At 39.9% G+C, this 17,711-nt stretch overlaps 1 protein-coding gene across 2 annotated transcripts in view; it reads right to left on the bottom strand.

Moving 5' to 3' along the window:
* galt (galactose-1-phosphate uridylyltransferase) overlaps positions 1 to 17,006 on the bottom strand; it is a 90,590-nt gene extending 73,584 nt beyond the window's left edge. For both annotated transcript variants that reach the window (XM_069673731.1, XM_069673732.1), the window contains exons 1-4: positions 16,853 to 17,006; positions 15,457 to 15,626; positions 12,065 to 12,140; positions 11,076 to 11,124 (exon numbers count right to left, since the gene is read on the bottom strand). In XM_069673731.1, coding sequence (XP_069529832.1) covers positions 11,076 to 11,124; positions 12,065 to 12,140; positions 15,457 to 15,626; positions 16,853 to 16,889 — 332 coding nt within the window. In that variant the 5' untranslated portion in view covers positions 16,890 to 17,006. The remainder of the gene's footprint in view (positions 1 to 11,075; positions 11,125 to 12,064; positions 12,141 to 15,456; positions 15,627 to 16,852) is intronic.
* Between the last annotated feature and the right edge of the window lie 705 nt (positions 17,007 to 17,711).

The following is a 17,711-nucleotide window of genomic DNA, read 5'->3' as shown; positions in this document are numbered from 1 at the left end:
CAGGTTTAAATATATCAACCCTTTATCGATCATTTGTTGTATTTCTATTGAGAAATACGTTATCGTTTTATCGCCCAGCCCTAGTATCACAAATACATTTTTCATTCCCAATGCAATACACTTAGAGAGGATACAGGTATTACAGCAGAACAGTGTAGATGGTCGAAAATGGTTCATACAGGATCTTTACAATACCCCTCTTGATTCTTGAGTCTTGATTGCTCTAAGCAATGTGATGATGTGCACTTTCTGTGTGTGTCTGATAATGTTCTCTGAGTGAATGAGTAGTTAAACGATGGCATAGGAGGGTTTTTAATTTCTGAACAAAAAAGGTCTTATAAACCTCAATGTGAATGCCATTACTCCCAGGCGATTTCTCTTTCTAAAATTTCACCTTCACTCCTTAGTTGCTGATGTAGTGTTAGTGTCATGGTTTACATTACATTAAAAATCAGAGCCAAGTATGGGCTCCTCCTCAAAAGAAAATAAAGCTTTACAATAGTCTATATCTTCACACAATTTGACTTTAGGAATGTAAACAGTCCATCTGTGGTACACAAATTCATGTAGTGCACTTCCCTTTTTCCTTTGGCATGAGATCTATGGATAATACCACTTCCATGCTCTGAGTATATTGATTGCTTTTTGTTAAACAAGCTATATCTACAGAGGGAAGTTGCATTTCATCTAGCCTTAAATTAAAATAGTTTTGGTCTTCCATTAAATTTATATCTAAAAAATACTTTGTGTTTCCATGACCCCTTCTCAATTGTATGTACTCTGATAGCAGACTTAAAGGTTTTCCAGACATTGGCCCTCATTTATCAAACAAACGTACGGCAGAAAACTGTGCGTACGACCATTTCCACGCAAGCTTCGGTATTTATCAATTTGGACGTGAGCGGAAGCAAATCTGAGTCTGTGGATTTGCGGTGCAGCACAGCAAAATCTGGCTGAGTCTGAAAGTAATTATTAAACAAACCTCAGCTGTCATCTAAGCATAAGCAGCCACATATTCAGAAAAGATCAAACGGATTCTTAAAACGAATAAAACAAAATGAATTTTTTTTTTAAAAGCCCACGTTTTTACTGATACCACTTTTTTTGTAAAATAAAAAAAATATGATAGGCTAAATAGCCTAAACATGACAACTAATTATTGCACATTAAAATTTGAAATAACAATAAATACAAGCAGAAATATGTGTTTGCAAATGAACTCAAAATAGCTTATGGTAAAATTGTGCAATTGTTTTCGAGCACAGGTTCAACATTGCGCACACCGGTCACAGTGGAGCGCTGCTTCGGGTTGCTCAAGGGCAGGTGGCTCTGTCTTGGACCAGCGGGGGGAACGCTGCTGCATACCCCAGAGAAAGTGTGCAACATTATTTTGGCCTTTTCAGTTTTGCACAACATTGCATTGGTAAATGGAGTGCCTTTTGATGTGCCGGAGCAGCCAGAGGAGCCAATGCCCAGGGAACCGTGGCCAGCAAAGCATCCACTCCTATACGGAGGAGACAGGACCTTATTAATCGCTTTTAAAATGTAAAGTTTACCTTAAACTTTTGCAAACGCGCTGCAGTATTTAATCAGTATGTGTTGAAGTATCCTAGGTGAAATTGGCTAAAGGCATACTAAACACAGACAATGGACAACATTTTATTAAGGCTTTTTTAGGGTTTCGTTAATTTCTTTTAATGTGTTATTTATTGCCTCAAGTGTGCCGACAACTGAGGCAGCGCAGCACGGGGGGCAGAGGGCACACGCTCGCTCTCAGCAGCCTGACTCGGTGGGTCTGGCTCAGTGGGACCGCTCTGGGGAGGACACCTGGCCGATACTGCTGGTGCCTGGCTTTGAAACATTTAAACATACAATAAAAATGTATACCCATGTAACATGTGTAAGCCTAATTATTTGTAAGAAATTTGTAAGTTATTGAGAATTTTAATCAAACCTCAGCCGGAGTCCGTTCCTGTACGGCAACGCTGTTGACTGCCTCCGTTATCCTCTTCCACACAGCGTTTTATGAGCTCCTTTAATTCCAGTTTTCAGACTGCCAAAAAGCACATCTTTGTTTTGCTCCACCTCAGATGTGAGGATGCCGATTTCCATCTCGGAAAAGTTTCTTTTCTTGCCAGTGTTTCTTCTCTCCATGTTTGACCTCAGTGGGCGAGGCCTCCGAACCAGGAATATTTAAGGGCGTAACATGTTAATGACGATCGAATTCAGCCGCCGCATTTATCAAGACCGGATCAATCGTACGCTGGGATTGGTCAGATACGAATGTTTCATAAATCACACGTGTGTCCTGTCGTAAGACCAATTCTGCACTCAGATCTGCACCCGTTTTCACACAAGATTGATAAATGAGGGCCAATGTGTGGGTCAGATGAACTTCCATTATTCTTAAAGTTATAGCCCCCTAATTTGGCCAAGATGCATGATTTCATATCCCTGGCCTTGAGTTGGTATGTATAGGGCTCTCTGCTGTTTCACCATTGAAGATTAGTTCCTTTCTATGAAGGTATTATTGGTGAAAAAGGTTTGAGCGCCTGTAACAGTACAATTTGTAGTTGTATACAGTCATTTGTATGTGTGTAAGTATGAGTTGTGTACTTGTACAGTGATTTGTATGTGTGTCAGTATGAGTTGTGTACTTGTAGATTTTGTCTCTCTCCACAAATACAACACAACACTTACACATTCACAAATTCTTAATTGCAAGTGGACAAGTAGTATTTTACAAGTCACAGATTAAAAAACTGACATGCTCACATTTTTGCTCCAATTGTTGCAGTATACTTGGTGCAAAACATATTTGTGCACCTGTATCAAACAATGTGAAGTTGTGGACAAAATTTGAATATTTGCAAATCTGAATGTGAACTTGTGCAAAAAATGTTCAATGTATGTAAAATAATTTATCAGGAAATTATTTGTGTTACTTTAAAACACAAATACAAATCGATAATTACAAATGCTTGAATCTTCCCCACAAGTCACACATTCTGTTTCCTTCCCCACGAGTCACAGATTCTGTTTCCATCAACTACAAATCACAAATCGCACCTCCACTGAGATATTTGGTGAAAAAGGCGGGTGCTGATCTGAGATCGACTGATTCCACAACCAATCATAGGAGAGGGGCTTTTGTCCCACAGCCAATCAAATGAAGGAGAGAAGGCATGCAGGTGGTGGACTGTTTCCAAACGCAGAGATAGCGATTTTTCAACACGCAGAATTACATCAGAAATGCTCCAATCACAGCCAAGATTTTGGGTCATGTGATCTCTATGGCCTGAAAATGTTTCTGAACAATGGCGGCCATCCAAGCGAAGTGGACCTCGGAGAAGGAAGTTTTATTATTAAAACATTACACTGTTAAGTGAATGTGTGGAGAATATCTCTCAGGTATAAGTAATTGAATATAAACAAACACATTTGAGGTGTTTTGTTGCCATGAAATTTGTCATTTTTGTATAGCATATTTGTATATGATCGTTTGAGCTAGCTTAAATTGTGGTCGTTCTAGGAGTTGCTATGGTAACGCCATAGTTGTGACTGGAACGGAGGAGTACAGAGAGCCTTGTTGCCCAAAGGCCTGTTGCCCCGTGTCTCATCATATTGCTTGTTGATGTTGTCTGTTGATGTTCATGTAAAAGTTGATACGTGTATCACCACCTTAAGACTAAGTCTAAAATAGCTGCCAGAATTAACAAAAACAAAAACAATTGCTTGGGTACAAGCATTTTTGACTTGATGGAAAAACAGAACGACAGACAACAGAACGCTGCAGTATTACTGCATTTACATCTGTTGTGTCTTTAGATTTTATGTTGATGCACTTGTTGAACTTTAAAAATATGGCCTTGATACAGCATTTTTAAACAGAAAGAAACTATAACCTCACCTAAAACTCAAATACTAAACATGTCTATTAATGAGAGTACTTTTTCCAGTTTTTTTAAACCGGCTTATAATAACCCATGTATGCAAATCAGGACACAAACAGGAGTTAAACAATTACCGACCAATCAGCATACTCCCTGCCATCTCAAAAGGTTATTGAAAAGGTCGTAGCAGAACAACTGATTGCACACCTTCTTTCCAAGGCCCTTTTACACCCAATGCAATTTGGTAAATAAAGCAAACCTAGACAGTTTAGGGAAGTAGTTCTCAAACTATGGTACTGGTACGCGACCGCCCTCTAATGGTATGCGGAGGTCTTTATTAAAGTAGCAGTAGCACGAGACTAAACTGTGATGGCAAGATAGTAAGCGGAGCTAAAATGAGTGGTTCAAAAACACTGCAACTTGGCTCCAAACGGGAACAATTAGGAAGAGAAGTGCAAATATTTTGAGCAGCCCTGTTGAAACTGAAGTGGGTGACACTGAACTGAACACAAGTGCTAGTGGCTACTTAGCATTTAGCAGCGCCAGTGAACTCTCCCTAGCACCTGCTGGCAGCAAACGGCACAAAGCAGTGAGGAGATATGACTCGAGTTACCTCAAATTTGGATTCAGTTTGAGCAGGATGTGTGTGGTATGTGGTCACATTCTTAGCCAGGGGTGTCAAAGATACGGCCCGCGGGCCAGATGCGGCCGGCAGGAGGTCTCATCAGGCTCGCAAGACATTTTGGGGGACAGGAAGGAAAAAAAAAAAACAAACATAACAAAAAATCAAAACAAAAAATATATATATATATTATATATATATATATATAAATATATATATATATATAGGCCTATGTATATGAGATTTTTGCCCTCACACTGATGTCTGCTCGTTGAGCCGAGGAGAAATGCTCAAACACTTTTTTCAATTACGCACAGAGATCACTCAATTCATGGCACATGCATGCATATTGCATGATTTCAAATAATAAAACTGTAGTAGCCGACATATATATATGTGTTAAGACATCATGATGTTGGCAAAAAATAGTCCAGCCCCTTTGAGGTCTCATCTGAACAAATCCGGCCCCCTACCTAATATGGGTTTGACACCCCTGTTAGCAATGAATCCATGAAGCCTACGCATAGCAAAAGCCAGTAAACCACACACGATTGGCGAACAGATGTGTTTACCATCAGCCAAATAATTGACACACAATGTTGTAGATTTAGCCAATTTGCTTGTGTACGTCAGATATGAAGATGATGGTGCAGCTCAATAGGACTTTTTATTCTGTCAAACATTGGAGACCAGACTGGACAGAGTGCTAAGGCAATTCTTAACTTACTTCCCTCTTACTTATGTAATTTTATTAATTTGAAAACTGCTGGAAGCTACACTCTTCGCTCTGTGACCCACTCGCAAGGCTTAATTTTGCTATCTGTCCCCAAAGTGCGACTTGAAATGGGGAAAAGGTGTTTCAGGCATGCTGCTCCTGCTGCTTGGAATCTGCTGCAGGAGGATTTGAGTCTGAAGGATCTAATCTCTTTAAATCTTTTTAAAAGTAGATTTAAGGCATTAGAGGAAGATGCATCAGGTTGTAGATGCTTTGATTAATGGCTTTCACTATGTGACCCTGATTATGCTGACTTGTTTTTGTAATTGTTACGTGTTGTATGTCTAAAACCCTGGTAAAATGTACTGCTGCTGTCTTGGCCAGGACACTCTTGTAAAAGAGAATTTTAATATCAATGAGGCATTTCCTGGTTAAATTAAATTTAAATTAAAAATTAAAAAACACATGGTGTAAAAAGTTTGAAAACCGCTGGTCTAGGGATACCAAGGGATCAGTCTTCCTTGACCTGCAAAAGGCTTTTGATAGAGTAAACTATGAAATACTATTTAAAAAATTGGCAAACTACGACCTTTGTAACTACACAAAACTGGATTCAATCATACCTAAGTGGTCGCCAACAGTGTATGCAAATAAACAATAACTTATCACCCCTAAAAACCTGTACCATGTGTTGGGATTCACTGCATCTCCAATATTGGAATGTGTTCATTTATGGACTTTAAACTGACACTTCAAAATGGCAGCTGAACTTAACACACAAACTCCCAGCAGCCTCTAGGTTTTCACACGTTCAATTGAAAACCCCTCCCCCTGGCCAGGTCTGTAAAGCCTGAAGGCCTCCATTGTTTTGGGTTTTTTTTTTGTTCTGAAGCTCTGAAGCTCAGAAGCTCTCCACTGTCCTCCAAGAAGGTTGGAACTGCTGCCGCAGATCCCTCCAATTCAACAGCTCTCATGGCTTGCTAACTGAGCAAGGCCTCAGAGTAGTGTTGGAGGTAGAGCCTTCAATTACCAGGCCCCCCTCCTCTGGAACAATCTACCAGTCAAGGTCCGGGAGGCAGACACCCTCTCTTCTTTTAAGAGTAGACTTAAAACTTTCCAGCTTATAGTTAGGGCTGGCTCAGGCTTGGACTAGCCCATCGTTACGCTGCTATAGGTTTAGACTGCCGGGGGATCTGACACACCAAGCTTCTCTCTCTCTGACTCTCTGACTCTCTGACTCTCTCTCTCTCTCTCTCTCTCTCTCTGACTCTCTCTGACTCTCTCTCTCTCTCTCTCTCTCTCTCTCTCTCTCTCTCTCTCTCTCTCTCTTATATCTTAATGCAGCTCATTAACTTTGTATCTTCTGGTCCCATTAACATTACTAACCACATATCTTCCCGGGAGTTCTTGTGCTCCCTTGTCTTCAAGGTTCCTGGGGATAGTTGCTGCAGACCACCTGCTGCTGTGGACCTGCTCGACTGCAACAACTACTAACATCAGCCTTCCCCATAGTATCATTATTGTTGCTGCTAATGCTAATAGTAGACCTGTTGACTTCAACTGTTACAATTACGATTACCTCAGCCTTTATCATTACTCTGCTTCTCTCGCTAATTTATTTATTTATTTATTTTGGAAATCTTCACCCTAGTCTACCACTATTATTGGCATTGTAACCATAAGTATGTGTCTGTTGTTGTTCATGTAACAAGGACATATGTTGTTGTTGTAACAAGAACATATGTTGTTGTTTCTCTCTCTGCCTGTCTCTATCCTGCATCTCCTTCTATCCCATTTTCGGCCCATCCAGTCGAGGCAGATGGCTGTTCAACATGAGTCTGGTTCTGCTCGAGGTTTCTGCCTGTTAAAAGGAAGTTTTTCCTTGCCAATGTGCCGAATTGCTAAGTGCTACCCATGGTGATTCATGTTGGGCCTCTCTTTTAATAACTTAACAAAGAGTCGGTCTAGACCTGCTCTTTCTGTAAAGTGTCTCGAGATAACCCTGGTTATGATTTGGCGCTATACAAATAAAATTTGATTGATTGATTGATTGAGCAGCGATTAGAGATTACCGGTTTACTCAGCACAAACTAGTAACCGTAGTTTAGCAGCAGCTGAAAGAGTCTGCCCGCTTTTCAAATAAGGACAACGGAGCAACGAAGGACCAGTTTTCCTCCAACTGGACACCAACACAACGACTGCAACTTCACCAGAACCACTGCTCCCCCAGCCCGGTTGAGTAACAGGATCGTCGGCCTAATAAGCTGCAACACAGCACAGCAACACCTTTCTGTCCACGGTCTGATAACGTAACATCTGGGCAAAGCTAGAATAACTCACAGTACCGGCTAAGCAGGAATGTTTACTGTATTGTAATGTTATTGATTTGATTTGTTACTGAGTTGTATTGTTGTAATGTCTGTTTAGCCAGGTATTGATTGTAGTTGAGGTTACTTATGCTTACATAAAGACATAGTCTGCATGCTAAATTAACCTTGCTCTTTTCTAACTCTTAAGACTTACACACATACAATATTTTGGACTGACCTTTTGACCAGACTAAACAGCCAGGAATTAAACATCCCGGTTCTTTTTCTGGGTCTCGACCCGTCCTATGTGCTCAGTGCAAGTTGGTTGAGACAAAGGACAGCATTCAGTGGCCATCTTTGAATCGGCCATTCTATGAGTTCTTTGTCTCCCCTATTTGCCACTGAAGCAATGTGGTCTCTTAATGGACACAACCTCCATTTCGGTCTCTGCCTGTCCTGAGACAGACACACCCTTCTCTCTCTTTTTCTCTCTCTCTCTCACGTAAATATTAGAATAAGTTAGATTGCATGTTTCGTGTTTTACTTCTGCTTTTATTGTCTTTTTAAATAAATCATTGTGTGGAATAAAATGCTATCTATTTAATGTTGCACAAGAATGAATACTGCCAACCTCTTTTGCGTTTGAACTCCAAATCCTTCAACCTACTAGCTATCAATAATTGGGTTATGGTTATTAAGTTAATTATTAATCAGAGTCTCTATTGATAGTCTAGTAAACTTTATGTGACTGAAGTAATTAGATGGTTATTTTCTTAACTTTGTTAAGTGGTGCCCCATACAGAGGTGATTTAATGTAGATTAAATCATTTCATTTATATAATTAATGTTTTTTTAAAATAATTGTTAATTTCTCTAAATGTGGGTAAAAACTATGCACTTTGGAAAAATATGCACAATGGAAGCAAACTTAGACACTGTCCTCACATCTGTGTCAATGGGCAAAACATTTAAAATGTGGAGTTATTAAAATATTTGGGTATCACTTTTGATCAAACTCTTGATTAAAAAGAGCATATTAAAACTAAAAACACTAAAATTAACCTTGCAAATTTTAGAAATATAAGAAAATCCCTTACAGTTGAGGCATCAAGTACCTAGTTAAATGCAATATTTCTCTCACATTTTTCGTATTGTGTGACAAGTTGGTCTCAGACAGGTAGAACAGCCTTACTACCACTTGAATATTTATATAAAAACACCCTCAAAATTGGTGGTTAAAAGGACTGTACTTATATAGCGCTTTTCTAGTCTTTGCGACCCCACTCAAAGCTGCTTTTACACTACATGTCACATTCACCCATTCACACATTCACCCAACTGGGGGTCAGATATCACATTCATACCCGTTGGAAGCTGGTTCAGTGTCTTGCCCAAGGACACTTGCCTGAGGGAGCTGGGGATCGAACCTCCGACCTTCCAATTGAAAGACGACCAACTCTACCACTGAGCCACAGCCATTGTACTCTTTTATTGTCTAGTTCTAGTTTCTCTTTTTAATCTCTTTAAGAACACCAAGTTCAGTTTTCAACTTGCACATGCAGATTTTTTTTTTAATTAAATCTATTATACAATTGTTGTGTAACTGCTGTTAGCCAGAATCATCCAAGTATTCCCAAAATGTGGGATAGTTCAGAACACCTTTAAAGATGATAAAACCTATAATGATAAAACCTAAAGACTGATGACCATGCAGTATTTATATTGGATATAACGTGTAAGTGAATTTGGTCAAAAACATAGTTACTGATTGGCCAAAAAGAAATGCTGTGAATCTGCACTTGACTGTTCTTCCTCATTAACCGGATGTGTCTCAGTAAACTGAAATTGAATTTCAAGAACTGAATTTGAATTGCAAAAACTGAATGTGGAATTTGAATTTTCAGACACTGACCAGATCAGACAATGAAGACACACCCTACTATAACACCGCCATCCATCACTGACAGGGCAAACGTGACTTTTTGCTGCAGCTTGTGATAGGTAACTAAGGAAAAAGGATCTTCTAAACTGATTCCAGATTTTGATTCAGTGTAAAACAACCGGGTTAGAAGTGAAGCTTGAGATCTGTGATAAGATGTGTTGAAGTCTTGCAACTTGGTGATGTTTATAACTATGTGATGTTTTAATTGTGATCTGCCAAGGGACTGCGGATGAAATTTTGCTTTAAGCTAACTCTGGTACAATGCATCGAATGGTAACATTCATGTTTTATATTGTACATGGTCCCTAAAAAATAAATAATTACATAACAGCAAGTTTTTCTGTGAAACAAATTCATGAGAAAACAACTCCATCTGCTGGTGTCCCAGAGAAAACACTTTTTTAACACTTGTTAATGTATACACCGCTCAGCTATAACCTTATGACCACCTGCCTAATATTATGTAGGACCCCCTTTTGCCGCCAAAAGAGTACTGACCCGTCAAGGCATGGACTCCACTAGACCTCTGAAGGTGTGCTGAGTTATCTGGCACCATGACGATAGCAGCAGATCCCTTAAAACTTGTGAGTTGCAAGGTGGGGCCTCCATGTATCGGACTTGTTTTTCCAGCACATTCCACAGATGCTCGATTGGATTAAGATCTGGGGAATTTGGAGGCCAACCATTTTTACAGTGTGGCAGGGCACATTATCCTGCTGAAAGAGGCAACTGCCATTAGGCAATACGGTTTTCATGAAGGGGTTTTCTTGGTCTGCAACAATGTTTAGGTAGGTGGTATGTGTCAAAGTAACATCCACATGCATGGCAGGACCCAAGGTTTTTCAGCAGAACATTGCCCAAAGCATCACACTGCCTCCACCGGCTTGCCTTCTTCCCATAGTGCATCCTGGTGCCATGTCTTCCCCAGGTACACACAGCTATCCACATGATGTAAAAGAAAACTTGACCAGGCCACCTTCTTTCATTGCTCTGTGGCCCAGTTCTGATGCTCACATGCCCATTGTAGGCATTTTCGGTGGTGGACAGGGGTCAGCATGGGCACCATGACGGGTCTGCAGCTTCACAGCCCCATACCCAACAAACTGTGATGCACTGTGTGTTCTGACACCTTTCTATCAGAACCAGCATTCACTTTATTAGCAATGTGAGCTACAGTAGCTCTTCTGCTGGATCATACCACACGGGCCAGCCTTCACTTCCCATGCGCATCAATGAGCCTTGGCTGCCCATGAACCTGTTGCCGGTTCACCAGTTTTCCTTCCTTGGATGACTTTTGGTAGGTACTGACCACTGCAGACCGGGAACACCTCATAAGAGCTGCAGTTTTGAGATGCTCTAATGCAGCATTCTAGCGATCCCAATTTGACCCTTACCTGACCCATTTTTCCTGCTTCCAACACATCAACTTCGAGGACAAGGATTCACTTGCTGCCTAACATATCCCACCCACTGCCAGGTGCCATTGTAGCGATATAATCAATGTTATTCACATTACCTGTCAGGTCATAATGTTATGGCTGACTGGTGTATACAGTGTCATTCCTGTAATATGTGACATGAAGATTGTCCTTACCAGACACCCCTGGCAGCTTTACACTGGAACAATGGATCTTGATCCAAACCTAAAAACACGCAATAGCAAATATAAGTTGTTTTATAATAACAATGTATTATGCTTTCAACAATTAATTCGCTTTATAATTTTAGGGGTGTCGTGGCAACTGAAAAATCAGTGTTTGTCTTAGATTGGTGAGCGAGGGCAACAAAATATCAACCAGCACAATATTCCAGTTTCTAAGTTGACTATATTGCTTGCAAGCAAGAGCCATTCTGTAATGACTGAGGAATAACAGTTTCCTCCCCTTCTTATAGCATTTGAGACAGTGGACTTTAGGCTTTGACGAAACAACAGGATACACATGATTACACTCAGGGTGTCATTTGAGTTCATTAAATAATCAATACTAGCTTACTATATCACACGTTGTTCTGTCTTCATCATCCTGGGAATGTCACATGCCTATCATCCCTAATCTTCTTTGACACATCTCTTTGATACAGCGGACAATATAAAACAAACAAACACACACACACCCACAGGAAGGGGTTTTACACTCCCATCCAGGATAAACTTCCTTACATTGAGCGGTCTTATTTATCATTAACTTACAACATGAACAAATTAATACAATGGTTAACACATGAGACACATTTCTTCAATAGTAAGGAATCAATTTTCAGCAAAGGCATGATCATATTGACAAACACGTGGTCATAGATGAAAAGTCATGTTGATCACAGGAATTTCACTCACAGGGGCAAGTACATCAATCCCCTTGCACCCAAGTTATTTATTATGACCTGGAATTATGTAAGAAAAAATAAATAAAGATGTAGATATAAAAATAAACATTTTGCATTTTTACTGAGCAGCAAAAAAGGTAAATGAAACTAGAATATGTTGAAAAAAAATTTGACAAAATTCAAGCAGTTGAAATAACGTGCAAGCGTCCAACCAGTGGTGTAAATAATATCTATACAGTTTACAGCATCGGAACTCACCAGGATCTGGAGCTTCTGGCTGAAGAGCAGGAAAGTCATTTTCAAAGATAAAAGTGCTTTCATAGTCTGCATTTATCTGGCGAGAAATAGATGGACACAGAGATATCAAAAAATGGGGAACCAAACAAAACAAATATTGTGGCCCTATACAAATACCATTTATAACTGGCATATGCTGTTTGGTAGATGCCTGGAATGTATCAAATACAACCTCAGTATTGATTACAAACACAGGCTTAATAATGCTGCTTGATATGGAAAAGAACACAACATGATTATTACAAAATAATCGTTTTTGTATCACAATTTGTATTTCTACTGAAAACAAATTGCAGATTCTGCAACTTAAGGTTAATATTCTGCAGCCTGATTTTTTGATTTGATTGACTTTTCTATTGTTTTTTACATTATATTACAGGATTAACATGTACAACAGAAGAAGAAACCCCCCCATACACATATATCCATGATACATTGCCAACAAAAGCTAAGAAAGGCTGACAAATAATGTGAAATTTCAAGGCTGACCCACTGATGGTACGTAATGTGGGATGTAATCTTCTCCAATTATATATATAATTAGATACATAGTTAGTATTGATAAATTACTTCACTGTTCCAATGACTATATATTGGTGGAATAGAGTCCTTCCATTTAAAGATATAAGTCTCATGGCCAGGAGAGAACAGAAGGCCAATGTGCTGGTTTCTAACCTACTGAGAGGAGTGTTCACCGGGGCCACACCAAACAGCGCAATGAGTGGAGAGGGCTCCACTGTTATCCCAAATATCTTAGAGAAAGTCTCAAAGATGGTTTGCCAGAATGTGTGAAGTTTTGGGCATGTCCAAAACATATGCAACAGAGTGGCTGGAGCCTACCTGCATCGATCACACGCCTATGCCAGCTTTAATCTTTGAAAGCCTCACTTTAGACCAATGCAGGTGGTGTACAATTTTAAATTTGATGACAGCATGGCTAAGACATATCAAGAGGAGAAAATTCCCTGTATTAGTTTTTGCCAAGTTTCCTCTGACATTGGTTTTACCCAAATCCGATTCTCATTTAATTTTAAGATGGTCTAAAGCAGGGGTCGACAATGAGCACAATTTTCCACTGTCACTCCGGGCCAGTAACTTTCCAAAGTCACTGGCCCTTCCATTAAAACCATTGCCCCTGAAATAATTTGTTATTTCGGTATTATTTTAACGTCAAATTTTGTTTCTCTGTATTTCTCTGTATGCCAACAGACTTCAAATTGACTGTTCTGGAACCTCTGAGACCTATGTGAACTTGCTGAAAAGGAGTATAATATGGGACCTTTAAGCAGACAGGCAGCGTAAATTGTAAAACATGACGCATAAAATCGCATTGTGAAGGACATCACACAAGCAAACAATCAGCACAAATTATTGAGACATCACAACAAAAAATCACATTATATTACAGAAGACAGGCTAAAACGAGCGAGAGCAGACAGGGCAAGCATGCAGTGGCTAAGTATGTTCGCAGGTCAGGTTGTTTTTTAGCCAGGTTTTAATATTATGTACAAAAGAACGGTAAGACTCACTACCACGTATGTTTAAAGGGAGGATGTTCCAAAACTGGGAAGCTCTTACTATGGTAAATGGTAAATGGACTGTACTTATATAGCGCTTTTCTAGTCTAGCGACCACTCAAAGCTGCTTTTACACTACATATCACATTCACCCAATCACACACACATTCATACACTGATGGCAGAGGCTGCTACGTAAAGTGCCCAACTGTCAATCAGATATCACATTCATAGCAATTTGGGGTTCAGTGTCTTGCCCAAGGACACTTCGACATGTAGCCTGAGGGAGCTGGGGATCAAACCTCCGACCTGACTCCGATTGAAAGACGACTGGCTCTACCACTGAGCCACAGCCACCCCGGCTGTAAAAGCTGTCTGCCAAAAAGATGTTTTTCTCCTTGGGACAGCTATGTCTCCTCTTACTCTTGATCGAGTTAATCTCTCACATACTGTTTTTTGGGAGATGAATATATTATAATTTGAGGAGGTGCTAAATCATTAAGAATCTTGTATATTAAGCATGCAATGTGAAATTTGATAAGATTTTCCCAGCAGAGGAGACCATACAGGGAGTATATTACAGTGGTGGTAGCTTTTAGGTTTGTTATCCAGGACCTTGAGAGCTTGTTTATATACCGATTGTACGGGCGATAATATTGTATCTGTTGTAAGAGACCAAGTGGTTAAGCAGTATGTTAAATGAGAGAAAATCATAGCATGGTAGTTTAGAACTAAATAAGGCTGCTAGAAAAGTGGACCAAACAGAGGCACCCTCCAGAATTACCCATGTGGGGGCAGTAACATTGTTCCTCACCAGTATAGCAATGGTCGTATATTGGCTGGCCAGTAATAATACATACAATTTGGGAGTGTCATCCATCCCATAGTACGGGGTCTCTGCAATATACATCTTTTAATTCTGGGTAGTTTCTTGTCCCATATAAAAGCTGATACCTGATTATTTAATTTAGAAAAGAAAGACTTTGTTAAGAAGACAAAGTTATCGAAATGTATAAAGAAATTTAGGAAGTACATTCATCTTTACTGTATTATAATAGAGGCTGATAGTTACATATAAGTCCTTATAATTATGTGTAACCCATATTCCCAGTATTTGAATTTCTTTGGGCTAATTTTAAAAGGAACTGAGCCTAACGGCATCCGAGGGGCATCAGCTCACTTTATTGAATATTCATTTTGTAGCCAGATATTTTGCCAAAATCAGAGACCAAGACCATTCATTTATGAAGACTTGTAAAGGGCTGAGATATGTACAATAGCATATCGTCCGCATCAAGCAATACTATGCTCCAAACCTGCACGCTGCATTCCCTGGATACAAGCATCTTACCTCAGAGCTAGAGCAAGTGGCTCCATTGCAACCGCGATTAAAAGTGGGGTCAAAGGACACCCTTGTCTCGTGCCACATTGGAGCTCAAAGTAATTGGACAGATTATTATTAGTGCGCATGGCAGCCATGGGAGTTGTGTATAGAAGTCCGATCCACGATATGAGTTTATGGCCAAATCCAAATGCAGCCCTATTTTTAGGTAACAGTTTATATCCACAGCATTAATAGTGACTGACTAAAAACCCATTGACTGCTGAGGACTAAGGAGAAAACAAGCTTAATCCAAAAGGCAACTGGACTTGGTTAAAGTTCTTGAAGACGCTTCACCTCACATCCGAAAGGCTCCTTCAGTTCTGACAACAGGGTCTAGAAGCTCTGTCCACCAGTCAGTTAGAACCTTTGGATTAAGCTTTGAATCACCATGACCTAGATTACTGAGAACCTTCACAGACACGTTGTGTAAGATTGTATCTACCTGGTCTTACCTCTCCACTTGCACGTGTGTTCCTGGGACAGAGTGGGTTGTTGGGGTCATATCTGGGTAGATGTTCTTCAGGAGGTTTTTCTATCTGACCTGCCCAGGGTCTCTTCATGCGGTGGGCCGACACAAGGACCCAGGTATCCCGCAGAGGATTATAGCGCAGGTGCTGGTGCTCTGAGTAGTTGAGAAGAGATAAGGGAAGGCATTTAGAGGGAATGCACTATCTTTCGGGAACCAAAAATCACTTGTTGATCCCATCGAAGCAGTCAATGGTGCTTTTTTGTTATGCTGACTTATGCCTCCTTTCTTGCACTCTTCTCCTGTCACCAAGATACTGTTTAGCCATCGTGGAGGATCTTTCAACACTTAATAAGAATATATGATACTTTCATCACACAAAGGTTTTGCTTGCAGCGCACATGTTGAAGTGTCCTTGGACAAGAACTCTGAATTGTTTCCCAAGGCATAGTCATCGGTGTGTGAATGTGTGTGAATGATTAGATCAGTAGGCTATTGATGGGGGCAGCACGGCCCCGTCAGGGCACGGTAACCGTTGAAAAGACATTAAAATTTGGTTGAAAAGTGGAAGTTTTTCATCAACTATAGTACTGCCAACCGAACAGATGAGTAACCTTCAATATAACTTTATTTGCATTTACTGCATTTACGTGCAGACTTTGAGGATGACCAATTTAATGTTTGCAAATCCCGGTGAAATATAGTCTGAACATGGACGTTTAATTAACGCCTTCTAATAATCAGTGAAGACATTCACTTCTGAACCAGTGTTAAAAGTCTTTTCACTGGTGACCATGGGCGTTTAAAGTTTCAAAGGGAAAAAAGCGCTCTGGGAAGCTACTGACTTTACTTATCATTGATGTTATACACACGTTTGCAACATCAACTTTTAATGTTATGCAAACGTTTACATAACACGAAACTCTTTCTCACATCTTCGCTGAACGAGGGTCTTAGAAGTGAGGAGTGCGGAGACAAGATCTGAAAAGCAACCTAGATAACGTTAGTATATCGGGTTTTACAGCCACAATTTTACCATAAATATAGACAATATCAACAGCAGAATGAGACTCAGCTCAGGCTATCTATGGGTCACTATTTACTGTTGCTCTAACTTATGGCAGTAAAAGCAGAACTCAAGTCACGAGAATAAACAGCTGGCTGTGTGTTCTGTAAAGCAACAGTAACTCTCAAAATGCAGGAAGACAGGCCGGACAGACAATTTTTTTTTTGCCACGGTACTGAATAAGATGAAGATTCAAATCTAATTCTGCATTGACATAAACCACACCGTCTGCACTTAGCGATATAGCCTACAGAATATATAAATGAAAATAATTCATAGTTAATTTGATAGTTACTAAATGTACAAATCTCCATACCTTTAGGGTCAAAACTGACTTCTGTGTTGCGACTCATGTTGTGCCGTTAACTAACCATTACCTCTACGTTGTCAAATCACTGAACTGTAAAGTCATGAACTTCAGCTAAAACCCAGGATATTTACTACCAGCTACCAAATACTATTACTACTTCTTCTTCTTCTTCTTCCTCTCTTGGTTTTTTGGCGGATCGCAAACAACTTTAAGGTGCATACCGCCACCTACGTACAAGACTGGAGTCAAGCCAGCCTCCACTTCGAACAACACAGTCAAACCAGCCGCCACGTTTGTTTGGAGGGCGCATATATGCTCGACAGTACGGTAACAGCGTGAAAGAACTGATTTCAAAATAAAAGCGACTTTTCATTCTCAAACTGAAATGGAATTTCAAAATTAGAGCCCTCTACAAAGGCTGAGGATATATTAGGATATGGATAAGGATATTTTCTGAGTGACACCCTCAGGGGTTGTACTATCACTCTGATGTGAAATTAGTGTGTGAAAACAGGTAGTTTCCTTTTAATCCTAATCTGAAGTCAGAGGAAAATAGTGCTCATTTTTGCCATTTTAGAGGGATTTAATTTTGAAATTCCACATCAGAATGACCTGATATTTTCTGAGTGACGCCCTGGGGGGGTTGTACTTTCACTCTGAAGTGAAATTAGCGTGTGATAACAGATAGTTCCGTTTTAATCCTAATCTGAAATCAGAGGAAAATTATTTTATGTAAGCCATTTGAGAGGGCTCTAATTTTGAAATTCCATTTCAGTTTGAGAATGAAAAGTCGCTTTTATCTTGAAATCAGTTCTTTCACGCTGTTACCGTACTGCCGAGCATATATGCGCACTCCAAAAAAACG

This window comes from Semicossyphus pulcher, unplaced genomic scaffold (genome assembly GCF_022749685.1).
Source record: "Semicossyphus pulcher isolate SPU_LCO1_2020_fin unplaced genomic scaffold, fSemPul1.0.p SCAF_22, whole genome shotgun sequence".
NCBI classification, from domain to species: Eukaryota; Metazoa; Chordata; class Actinopteri; order Labriformes; family Labridae; genus Semicossyphus; species Semicossyphus pulcher.
Note: the sequence above shows the minus strand (reverse complement) of the source record. Positions and strands in the feature narration are given on the sequence as shown.